We start from the raw sequence: 12768 nt of genomic DNA on the forward strand, positions 1-12768 counted from the left end.
TGAACTGTACCAGTAAAATGTATTACTGCTTTAAATAATAGGGTGTCCTGCCTAACTCGTTGTTCCTTGCTGCTCTTAAGGCCACATTTGTAATGATTTTTTTTTTTTTTTGCCCTCGGGGTCTTTCATCTTTGTGAGTTTTAACTCCATGACACAGTTCTGAAAATTTGATGTTCCTTCTGAATAGTGCTGTCATTTTTTGGTAAGGCACAGGAAATAGAGAAAAGGCATAGATGAATCCGAAGTGCATATGTAAGCATTTTCCAACAGTAAATCGTTTTACAGAAACTATTGAAGTAAAGGGTTTCCATGCCATTAATAGTAAATGAAAATTTGTGAAAAAAGCTCATTTTCAAAGTGTGTTGCTCTGCCAGCATAACTTAAATGTGTATGATTATATTAGATGTGTGAATGCTGTTGAAAACACACATTTCTGTTGGCCAAACTGGTTTTTTTTCTTTATAAGAGTGCCAATGGGAAAATGAACTGCTTGGCTCACTGCTCCCCAAGTTTCCAAATTTTGAACTGTTTACTTTGCAATTAAATATTTCAGAGTTGTTGCTTGATAAATGTGAGAAGATAAATTCAGTTCAGTAGACTAGAAAGGAATTACTGAGTTTGGTGTGATACTTTGATGGTCAGGAATAGTTGGATCATTCCTTTCTTGTCTGGGGAAAAAGACTTGCTACTAATGATGTGTACTTTATGAAATTCCAGATGATCAGCATGTTTGGTTCAGCCCTGTTGCTCTTTCCTATTTTAAGCTTTAGTTTACTGTTTTTTGGTAAAGTACTGAGACCAAATGCACTTTTTTTTAATCTACCTGTCTATAAGTATTTGGATATGCATATACTTGAATATATACATATTAGTCAGTGCTGTGCTTTCTTGTATTTTCAGAAGAGTTTTTGAACTTTCTTACAGTACTATGGTGAGAGCAGATTAAAATCTGCTTGTTTACAGATACAGGTTAAGTGTGTAGGTTAAGATAAATCTCTGGACTAAATTTTTGTGCTGAGACAACTATCTTTTTTTAAAGTCAATATTTTTAGTGTGTAATTATGTATTTTAACTCAGAAAAATACTGTAAAAGACTTACATTCACAATATAATTTATTCTTGGATGGTGTAATTCAATTCAAAGTCTTAGATCACTGCAGAAGTGCTAAATGGCTTCAGTCACTATAAGCTGAACAAAAAACTAACTAGCAGCACTGAATTCAGTTGGGGTTTGGAAAATAAAATGCTCAAAGCAGAAAAGGATCTAGAAAAGACTTCAACTGTAGAACAGGATATACAAGTTGAACAGTGTAAGCATTCTGCCCAGATTCATGTGTTGAAAATTCTAGTCTGTTCATTTGCTGTACGGTTATTCCAACAGGAGAAGGCTTCATATGATTCAGGTCTGTATTTTTAGCATTCTGATATGTTTTATATGAGAGTGTTAAGTTTTTGGGTGGATTTCAAGATATTTATAAATAATGTTACATTTTTAGACCTTATGCTTTAATGTGGGCCAGTTTGGTGGCGTAGGGATAAGCTTGACACCCTTGGAAGAGTTTGCATAGACAACTTTGAATTCCAGGCAAGAGTTTGTTTTGAGAGGTAAAGTAGATCGCTCTATTTGGTATTTGGGCATGGAATTTCATGCTTCATTATTCCTTACATTCAATCTCGAAAAGCAAATCGGGACTTTAGAAACTGTGGTGCTTTCCTAGTTTGTGCTGGGAATTCCTCCCCCATCCCTACCTGCCTTTCTTCGTTTACTCCCATAGACTATCCTTTTAAAGCTGATTACCCTGGTTCCACAGGGAAAGGATTAATAGAGGGAACATGTCTAATCTTTTGACTGGCAGTATTTCTACTGTCTCAACGATGACATGTTCTTTGCTGATGTGACATTTTGCACTGGGTAGTCCGTCATGCTTTGCACTGTGTTACTGCAGTTCGGAATTGCTGATTTGACTGGTTCTCTTGCTCTGAACAGGTTGTCTCCTGGTTCTGATGTCTACGTCACAGTTTCATCCATTGCCTTAGCAAGGTCGCAGCAGTGTCGCAATTCTCCAAGCAACTTATCAACCTCAAGTGAGACTGGCTCTGGTGGGGGCACATACAGACAAAAATCTATGCCAGAAGGGTAGGCACTCTAGACTTTTTTCATATTCTTTTTAGGCAGTTTTTTGTTCTCTGTTCCATTTGTTGTAATGTATATTAAACACAGGAGTGTTAACACAGCCTCCTGCCAGCTGTTCTTTACACGCATTAAAACATGTTTGTCTTCAAGTATCACTGTCATGCTTTTTGGAAGTCAGATTTTTAAATCCCTTGCTTCTACTTTTTCCATTTGCACCCTGACTTATCTCTCTGATCCCAGTCTACAACAGAGCTGAGGCTGAGAGCTCATAAAGGAACCTTTATGTATTAAAAAAAAAATAAATTAACAGTAAATTAATTCTAAATTAACAGTATTGGTTTAATGTTGCAAATTGTTTCATTTCACAGGTTTAGATTCTAAAACTAAGTAATAAGTTTAGGGCTTTGCAGTCTATACTAATAGTGGAAGCAAAATAGTGGTGACTGCAGCGAAGACTTCAAATATGTGTGCTAAATAATCCACAACTAGTATTTTTTTTTCCATGTATTCATAGTCACTCTGTTTTAAGGCTCTGTAATCCAACTTTCCAGAAATCTTCAAACTCTGAAATGATCCAATGTCAACGTAAGGGGCAGCTTGCAGAGGAAGAAATTAAATTTGTATCATTTTCGGAGAACACTGAATGGAGCAATAAGTCAAGCATCTCCAAGTAGGGAAAAAAAATAATTGGCAGTAAGAGAGCTATCTACCACATTCCAAATTACTTCCTGTAGAGAATAGAGAGCAAAACTGTTCATATTGCAAAGCTTTCCTGTGAAGTCGTGAATATGTTGCTTGTCATTGTGTGTAATTCATTCTATTTTGGGTCTTATATAAAGTAGAATGTCTTTCTCTCTATTATAGAAAAAAATACATCATTAGTAAGAATAAATATCATTGTCAAGAACTGCTTAGCACAAGCCACTTTTTTAAGCACAAGCCACAGTCTTTTGCCTGTTTAGGTACAAAGAATGCTGTCCTGAGCATGTGTTTAAACAAGTGCTGCTTCTTGCTCCAGGTGACTGAAGATTTGTCTCCCTGTATTCTCCTTGTAGCTCAGTTTGAGGTTTTCAGAGGAAGCCATCTTTTCTCTGTTGCACACCTTCATGAAAGCCTTGATTTGTGAGACTATCACTGTCCAGGCCATTATTTGAGTTTGTACTAAAGTCCTGCTGACGCTAGGAGACTTACTCTAAATCCATTAAACTTCATTGTACGGAAACTAAATGGAAGCATGTCCAGAGTTCTGCAGCTGGAAAGAACACTTTAACCTCTTTATACACTGTATACTTCTGTCTCATGCCAGCAGCTCTTGTGTTGTCTAAAATTGTGAAGAGCAGCTTGTGCTCCCAATATTTGTCTGCTCTTTTCCAACTACATCATTTGCTCTAAAAAAAAAAAAAAGTGGTGCTGCTGTATGTCCATAGACCATTGCAACCATAACTGCTTGACTAGGAAGGAGTTTTCACACATGGGGTTTTTGTTTTGAATTGGCCTCATAGCACACCACCACCCTTCCCCAGTCCTTTTCCATCTTTCAGGTTGGTTATTCACATTTTCACTGCAGCATTCTTTGAGAATTTGGCAAGTTCAGCAAAGATGTGTCCTAGAAACCTTTTATACACTTCTGTTTGTTTCTGAAATTTATTCAATCCAATGAACAATATTTTAATGGAATAATGAGGTAATTAATACATGAACTTTGCTTTTACTTATCAGATACCTAAAAAACAAACAAAAACAAACAACAACATCAAAAAAACCACAGCCAAATCCTTATCAAACTCCAATGATGTGACTGTTAAATTCTATTCTTAAAGGAAAAGCACTTTGTATCTCATACTGTCCTTGCACACATGGGTTATAATTTACCCAGGCCTTCCCAAACATTATCTACCAGGCTAAAGAGAAAGTGCAAAAAATGTCATTAAGTGAGAAACATTCCATTGCCTCAGTAAGCAAAGTAGTGTTCATTACAGTTCCTTGGGCATCTTTTGTTGAGATTCATCTGAGAGGCAAGCTTCTGGGCAGCTTTATAGAGGTGTCTGGTACACCATGTAGAGGTGGCAGAGATTAACTCATATGTCGTTAAAGTAGGGGAGAGAGAGTAGCATTCGATTGCTGAGAGTGTGGAGTAGGTACCTGTCCAAAGAGGTGCCGTGGCCTGAAGGTAATCTTCCTGAGGTGGGGCTCCGGCATGCTCTGGGTATGCCAGTCCCTGAGACCTCCCAGTGCAGGAGATCTCAACTGCATCACTTACGTGTACATTTCTTTCTTGCTGCATAGTATGACCAGTTTGAACAGTTTGTGAAACTTAATGACTGGAAACATGGGTGTGAGTCCAGCCTTTACCACATATCAGTAAAAGCAGTAACTGCTGCCTCTTCTAGATTATTGGTCCATAATCTGACTTGGGTATAGGCGACGCTTCATTGCTTTCAAGAGTATCCAAATTGGTTTTGATGTATGTATGTGTATTTCGTATACTCATCCCGAGATTACCTGAAGGTACATATATGTAATAAATGGTAGTAAGATGTGAAGAAAATACTGAAATAATGAGTTTCTTCTTAAGATCATATATTTAAAAATATATATATAAAGTAATATTCCTGTTCTTTTTATCCTTTGCCTGTTCTTTTAATCCAGATTGACTTCTACTTAGTTTTTGGATTCCTCCCTACGTGCTCTGATGGGCCATAAATTTAAGCAGCATGGAATATAGCACCACCTGCGCTTACTAGTCCCATTTTCAAATAGCCCACTTCATGTTAAAAAAAAAAAAAGATATTTCTTCCCATTTCAATTAGTAAAGCAGTGGTTTTAATGAAATAAGATTAGCAACACAGTGTTTTTGTTTATCTCTAATCTGAAAAAAAAATGCACACCATAGAATGTGAGAATAAATGAACTGTTTTCATAGATATGAACATACGGGCTTTAGGTAAGAGGACAATATAAATGTATAGAAAGTAAAATATGGATGCAACCCAACTTGGTCAAACTAAGACTTCTTGGATTTCTGGCTTTTTCTTCTGTTTACCAATTTCTAATTATTTCATCATGAAAATATATTCTTCCCCAAATACTTCTCAAATCTAAAAAGTTTGGAAATTATCTCAGATCAGTGTTTAAAGAATGTCAGCTTCTAAAATACTGTGTGTTGTCCTTTTGTGCATTTATTGAATCAGTATTGAATTTGGAATGTTTAATTTAGGCAGTTGATTAAGTGAACTTCTAGTTACAGTCAGTGGATGGAAAAGGAAAAGCCTTACCCACATAATGCAATTTCAATTTAAGGTGTTTGTATTCAGAGGGCAGGTGTATCCAGATTTTCTTGACCTTTTTATTCATCAGATCATATGTTAGTTATGCCAGGGAGAGATGAAAAAAGGAAGTGGGGTCACGTTTGGAAGACCCAAGTTCAAATTTTGACATTCTGGAGCTGTGCTGGAGGTGTACACAGATTCTGGAGGCTTGTCTTTAAAGGTGGGAATGTGATTTTGTTGTTCTGAGTCATACTGTCTTTGGTGGGTTCACCTGAGTTAGTAAGTAAAAGAACATTCAAATAGGGTCACCACATTAAGCTAGTTTTGATGGTTTGGCAGATCTAAGCTGCGCATTAGAGGTCATGAGCAGTCTGTAGCTAGTAGTGTGAGTAGAAAGCATCGTTTGAGGTATTTTATTTTCTCTTGTTATATTAGGCACTGAGAGCTAGAGAAACTCGTTGATATATAGAGAATATATCAGCTGGTTTCGGTCCTCTTTAATATCTTTATCGATGATCTGGATGAGGGCGTCCAGTGCACCCTCAGTAAGTTTGCAGATGACACCAAGCTAAGTGTGTGTGTCGATCTGCTCGAGGGCAGGAAGGCTCTGCAGGAGGATCTGGATAGGCTGGAGCGATGGGCTGAGGTCAACTGTATGAAGTTCAACAAGGCCAAGTGCCGGGTCCTGCACCTGGGGCGCAACAACCCCAAGCAGAGCTACAGGCTGGGAGATGAGTGGTTGGAAAGCTGCCTGGCAGAGAAGGACCTGGGAATAGTGGTTGATAGGCAGCTGAATATGAGCCAGCAGTGTGCTCAGGTGGCCAAGAAGGCCAACAGCATCCTGGCCTGTATAAGAAGCAGTGTGGCCAGCAGGTCTAGGGAGGTGATTGTCCCCCTGTACTCGGCTCTGGTGAGGCCACACCTCGAGTACTGTGTTCAGTTTTGGGCCCCTCGCTACAGGAAGGACATGGACGTGCTCGAGCGAGTCCAGAGAAGGGCGACCAAGCTGGTGAGGGGTCTGGAGAACAAGTCTTACGAGGAGCGGCTGAGGGAGCTGGGCTTGTTCAGCCTGGAGAAGAGGAGGCTCGGGGGCGACCTTATCGCTCTCTACAGTTACCTTAAAGGAGGCTGTAGTGAGGTGGGGGTTGGTCTGTTCTCCCACGTGCCTGGTGACAGGACGAGGGGGAATGGGCGAAAGTTGCGACAGGGGAGTTTTAGGTTGGATGTTAGGAAGTACTTCTTTACCGAAAGGGTTATTAAGCATTGGAACGGGCTGCCCAGGGAGGTGGTGGAGTCACCATCCCTGGAGGTCTTTAAAAGATGTTTAGATGTAGAGCTTAGTGATATGGTTTAGTGGAGTACTTAGTGTTAGGTCGGAGGTTGGACTCGATGATCTTGAGGTCTCTTCCAACCTAGACATCTGTGTCTGTGTCTGGTTGGAATTCTTTTGAGAAGTTTTGGATTTTTTTTTCCTTCAGGGTATGTCTGATTTTAAAAACAAACAAACATTATTCTTGAAGAATTCTTAATGATTGGCCTGGTAATTCTGAACCCATCTGTACTTATGTGTGATTTATGTGTAATACAAAATTATAGTTTTAATTCTTCCGGACTTTGGCATATAATGCATGTATATTTTGGTCTCTCCTTTGAAATTAGATTGTTCTGCTTAAGTTTACTTTTACCTTTTATTGAGTTTTCCAAAATCCATCTGACTAATCTAACAGGATTTACAAAGTCCATTGAACCCAGTCTTCTTTTGCTCCTTGTGCTTTCTCCTACAGCAGTAGGTATAATTGATGCCTCCCCGATTTCCTACTACTGTATTTAGTTCGCACTAATCAACTCAAGTTATTTTATGATTGAAACTACATAGTTTACAGAACTCGTACCTCTCAGGTTTTGGGGGTCCTTAAAAAAAATAGTCAACTTCATAAAATCTTAATTAAAATATTTGGCAGTGTAATATTGCCCCAGATAAATCTGTGTTGTTTGCATGTATGTGTGCATCACTAAAGTATGACCTAGTAGTCTTTCACTTAAAACCTGGGAAAGTGGCTGAGATCTGTGGGATTCCAAAATGAATCTTCAGATACTCACTTAGACTAGATCCAAGGTAGCACTTTCCCAGCTAAGAGGATTCATCCTTAAAATCTGCTCCCAATAAACACACCTCATTCTGCTATGTGACTTTTATCCAAACTTTCATGTTCTACTCATTGTGGTTTCTGTAACTATTTAACTGTCTGGTCACCTTTCCTTGTAAATGTCTGTGTAAATGAAAGCCCGTAATGTTATTCCTGGATGGTTTGGGTCTGGTTTTGAATTGTATGTATTGTAACAGATTTTCTTGTTCAAAAATGATTAATAAATTAATGTGTATTGTACATCTTATGCATTAAAGGTCCTAAATGTGTCCTGAGAGCTGCCACAAAAATGAAATGGAAAATCAATCATACTACGCATTACTCTGCCCTATTGCTTTACGCTGGCTTCTTAAAAGTGCTCTTTCCCCTTTATTCATATTTAAAATCACTATCTGCTTTGTTTTTTGGGGTGTTACAACAGGTTTGGAATTAGCCGTAGATCCCCTGCTTCCATTGACAGGCAGAACACGCAATCAGATACGGGTGGTAGCGGCAAATCCACACCCAGCTGGCAAAGAAGTGAGGATAGTATCGCTGACCAGATGGGTAGGTAATTAATTCTTTACAACGAGCAAGTGGTGCTAACCACAAGGTGACTTTGGCAATACTTGTCCCTGTGCAGAGGGAGAACCCTCTTAAGCACTGTATTTTTCAGTGTCTTTGAAAGTTAACCTTGTTCATCAGGATGAATAATTAGATCTTGAACATACATTAGCTTCGGCAGTCTGTGTCCTTGAGACCTATGAATATCACCTGAGGAAGGACTCATTTCAGTTTTGCATTTGACTATGGGGCTAAATCTACCTTAATACTTTTACCCTGAAACACTCTGTCCTTTTAGAATCAGTTGGGTGGACACATTTAATAATTTGCCTTGCTGTTGAGGACTTGTTTGACCTCACCTGCTCTCCCAAGTGACTTAACTTAGTTTATTTTTTGCTTAGTTTGTGTAAAGTACTTGTGATGCTCCCTTTCAAATGGTGCTGTATAAATGCAAATTGATTGTTTGATCATTGAAGCTATAAAAATACCATGTACAAAATGGGTAAAAAATGCAATTAAAGTTTAAATAGTGAAGTAAATCTATAGCTTGGTAATCGCCTTCCACCAGTGTATACATTTTCATTGCACTTGGCAATTAAGCTGTCAGCCGGAGGAACATATTAACTACATAAAACAGCTGGGTACTGGGGATTTGCATTGTTAAGCCTTCATTTGGAGTTTCTGCACATAGACCTTTTCCCTACAGCTATGGCTTGATTTGCGTGGATACCACTGAGATTGACACCAATGGAATTGCTGCGCTATCTACAAACAGCATTGATCCAACATGATGAGCATGGTCAAAATTGATAGATTGCTTTTTTCTTACTTTGTTATCATAGATTAAAAAATTCCATACTTTTTCCATCCTTGCATATATACAGATCATTTTGCCGCATTGTAACTCTTTGCTTGTTCTATATAAATTGACTAGTGTTGAAAACAGAATAAAGTTCAGTGAATTTAGCAGGAGTTTTGTGAGGGAAATGCGGTCGTCAGGTTCTGGAGATGTACTTTGTTCACATACCTTCACAACCTCAGTGAGCTGTGCCTTATTATTGAAACCATCTGTCAGTCCCTCCCTCACAACTCCCCCCTATACTTCTTGCTAAAGAGCTGTGATTATACTGATCTGCAGTTCTCATTTTGACAGAATGATTTTTAATCACACATGTTTTGATACTGTTGTGATGGTAACGACACATGTAAAACCGATCCTTTCCTCAGCATTACTTTTGCAGACCAATGGTTGTGTGTTGATGCTGGCACTAAGCAGAGCTGCCAGCGAGTTCTGTTCTAAAATGTCAGGAGTCACCATATTAGCAAAATAAATAAAGGCCAAAAAGTACAGGAAAAAATGTGTGGTAGATAATATCTCCGGCATTTGGCAGAGGCTGAAAAATGTGTACTGACATATAATCCCTGTATTTTATCTCTTGTGTATTGTCCTGCATTCATAGAGTGCCAGTTGGAATCTGCATCTCTGACTGGAGACTTTATTGCCAGTCTGGTGAATCTAGGTGAAAGCTGGGTTCTGTGCCAAATAAGCACATTTCCACTTGGGATAATCTGTATCAAGGTAAATAAGGCATTAGGTGCAGTGAATTCACACTCACACCTTCCTGCCCACTCTTAGCTACAGAGAAGCTTTGTTCTTTGTGCACCAGAACCACTTGTTACCACTTGCCAGGGAGCATCAAGTTATTTAAAAAAAAAATAATTAAAATAAAATAAGCCAGTTATGCTGCAGATGGAGATGAACAAACCATAGCTGTATTGAGGAAAGCTTTAAAGAACTGCTAGTTACAATGGCTGTTGTGAAGTACGTGATGTTCATAAGCACATACTATATTTAAAAGTAGTGTTTCTAGAAATGCAAAATACTGCATAAGCACAGGAGAGAAGATCTATGTAAAAAGTTTCAACTAAGAAAGATTCCTTCAAAAAACTGGCCTTGGAGTCTGGAAAAGCAGTTATGTCCTGAAGGGTTGCCTGAACATCCTCTAGACCCTCCATAGTTATCTCTTAGGAAAAAAAAAAAAAAAAAAAAAGATTAATTGGCAAAGAGCACTTCTTAACTGTCCATGTAAGATGAGTAATTAAATCAGTCCACTTTCATCTGGTTTAATTTAAAAAGCATTCCTTTCTTTTGTACATCTATGCAGTTTCCCCATTTACAGTCCTTAGTTTTTACAGGAATGTTGTGATTTCAACAGATTGTTATTTCTGCAATTAGAAAACACTTATTTAGCTCACCTTAACTTCGAGAGGAAATATGTGTAGTAGTGGTACTGGAGAAAAAAGTGGATTTAAGCCATCACTGTAGACTTTTGTTATTGTCCTGCCTTGCGTAGAATACAATATAAGGAAATGCAGATCTTCAGAGGTTTTTTAATCTCTTGTCTATAGGCAATATACATATAGACGTACAATGTCAATACACTGTGAAAATGAATATTCCTCTGCGTTAATGTTCTGATGTAGTGCTATTGGACAATGGGAGCAAGGCACTGCTCAGGTTATTCTGTCAAAGCCAGGATGGTGGCTGCAAATTTTTCGTGAATTCTTTCTGATTTACGCCAGGCAGGAATGGGCCCTCACTCACGTGTGTTTTGTTTCAATGTGTTTTTTTCATTTGGAATGAATTTCTTGTTAGATATTCAAAGTTTTTGGCTACTGGTAGTAGTGGGAAAAGTTGCAGTGTAAAATGAGTTGCACATTTTTTTAGTTTGTTGTGCTGCATGCTCTCTCCAGTACATCACTGTATGCTGTATTGCAGAACCAACATGTCATCTCCCAGCAGTATCAAAAGTACTGCCATCCTTCAGAGAAAGCCCCAGTGGAAGACTGATGAGACAGGATCCTGTGGTTCACTTGTCTCCAAATAAGCAGGGTCATGTAAGTTATCCTAAAAAAGGAATTATTTAATATATTGTTCTTGCTTCAAAAGCTCTTGATACCAAAAGTGTTGTTCAAAATTATGTTTAGTGTGTCAGTTAAAGACGCAGACAAAAAGGGGAAAAAATAGTCAAGCCTTGTTCCTTATTAAACTAAGGAGGAGGCAGTAGAACAGATCTATTACTTCCTGAACCTTACAGAAGCTAAGGAAGGCCTGCTAAAATATTTTAGTTAATAAAGTTTTACTGACAGATGATCAGCACTTTCTTGTCTGTTATCTTGTGATAAGGAGAGGATTTGTGGGAGTTTACAAAGCTATTTCTAGGGCTCACATGTGAGAGTTGAAGTTGACTAATACATTGTGCAAGGCAAGACTCTGAAGGCTGCTTCTTTGAAACAGACAAGTGGTCTTGCTTTTCTTTTGTTATTTTCTCCACTTTCCTCATCTACTGTAGCTGTTAATTCCTTTCCATAACCTATCTTGCACACTATTAGAAGAGGACTTTTGAAAGGTCCACTGGAATACAGCTTAAGTGTCTTTCTTACTTTGTTTTAATTTCTAAATGGTAAATTCTGCCTTTCTGTCTCCACACAGTTTGGTATGTACTCTGTTTTGGAGACTGTCACTTCTTGATTTATATACAGAGAGATTAACTGCAATAACGTTCATAAATTAGAAATGTCTTGAAAATAATTTGTCACTACATCAAAAGAAAAGGAAAATATCCTTTAAACTGTTGTCCAGTATGCTGGACCACTTTGTAAAATTTATCTGTACAATCAGCTAAAATATGGACCTGTGTTGCAGGATTATGCTAAAAGAACCAGTTGCATTTATTTAGGTGTGAGAAAGTCTTTCGTTGGTTCTTGTTATTTGCTCTTGTTTACCAGCATTCTTCTTTGAATACAATTTGCAGTGTTTCTTTTAGGTTATTAATTCAGAACAACATGCCTTCATTATCTTAAAACAAACAAAACACCTGTCTTCATATTCTTAGGAGCACAAACTAGTTTTTATATTTAGATTGACCTGTTTTCCATGTGATGCATTTGACCATATAATGATGTAATATGCACCTCATTAGCTTGTGTGCACAATGCAACAGTGGAATTACTAATGCCTACATTCTTCTCCTTTAGTCTTTGTTGTTGTAAATCTTTCTTATGTAGACAAATGGATGAGGGACAGTGATACGGTTCCTAATGAAAAACAGTAAATTTAACTGGAGATAACTAGGAGTCCATATCAACTTAATATTCCTCCTGCTTTTTTTGTCAGTTCTTATTTTAGTATAATAATAAACGTGGATGCTGAGATTTCTTGCTCTGAATATCAGTCCATTCTCTATTTTCCCTCTTCTCCAGTGAGAGCAGAAACAGTATTTCATCTTTGACATTTGATCTGCCCGTGTCTGTCTGGTAAAACTCTGGGTAGGCAAATAGGGAAGGTGGTTATAAATGTCCTTTTTGTCCCTTCTCGTATTCCTAGGCCATCTCCCTGCCAAACAAGTCCGTTGCATAATGAAAACCTATTTTTTTTCAGTTCCAGTTACATAGATGATCAGAATTTAGATGTGTTCTTTAGATGGAAACTAAAATTAAGAAATTGAGAGGAATACAAATACTTCAAAGATGAGCTACTAAGCAGTGATGAGTGTATGGCAAGAAATTCTTTCTGTAATGGATGCCCACTGCAGAGTTGAAGGCATTCTGTTTCTTCCAAACAGCTGGCTGTAACCAAGGGCAGAACCCAGAAACCAACCAGTCTCTGCCATGC

General features: G+C 38.1%; 1 protein-coding gene across 43 annotated transcripts in view; it reads left to right on the top strand.

The window, feature by feature from the left end:
* The window catches only part of SIPA1L1 (signal induced proliferation associated 1 like 1), a 213894-nt gene that overhangs the window by 179956 nt on the left and 21170 nt on the right, over positions 1–12768 (top strand). For all 43 annotated transcript variants that reach the window (XM_035540174.2, XM_035540179.2, XM_035540190.2 and 40 more), the window contains 3 exons: positions 1988–2137; positions 7972–8096; positions 10873–10991. In XM_035540174.2, the coding sequence (XP_035396067.1) occupies positions 1988–2137; positions 7972–8096; positions 10873–10991 (394 nt within the window). The remainder of the gene's footprint in view (positions 1–1987; positions 2138–7971; positions 8097–10872; positions 10992–12768) is intronic.

The sequence above is a fragment of the Cygnus atratus genome, chromosome 5, assembly GCF_013377495.2.
Source record: "Cygnus atratus isolate AKBS03 ecotype Queensland, Australia chromosome 5, CAtr_DNAZoo_HiC_assembly, whole genome shotgun sequence".
In the NCBI taxonomy this organism is placed as follows: Eukaryota; Metazoa; Chordata; class Aves; order Anseriformes; family Anatidae; genus Cygnus; species Cygnus atratus.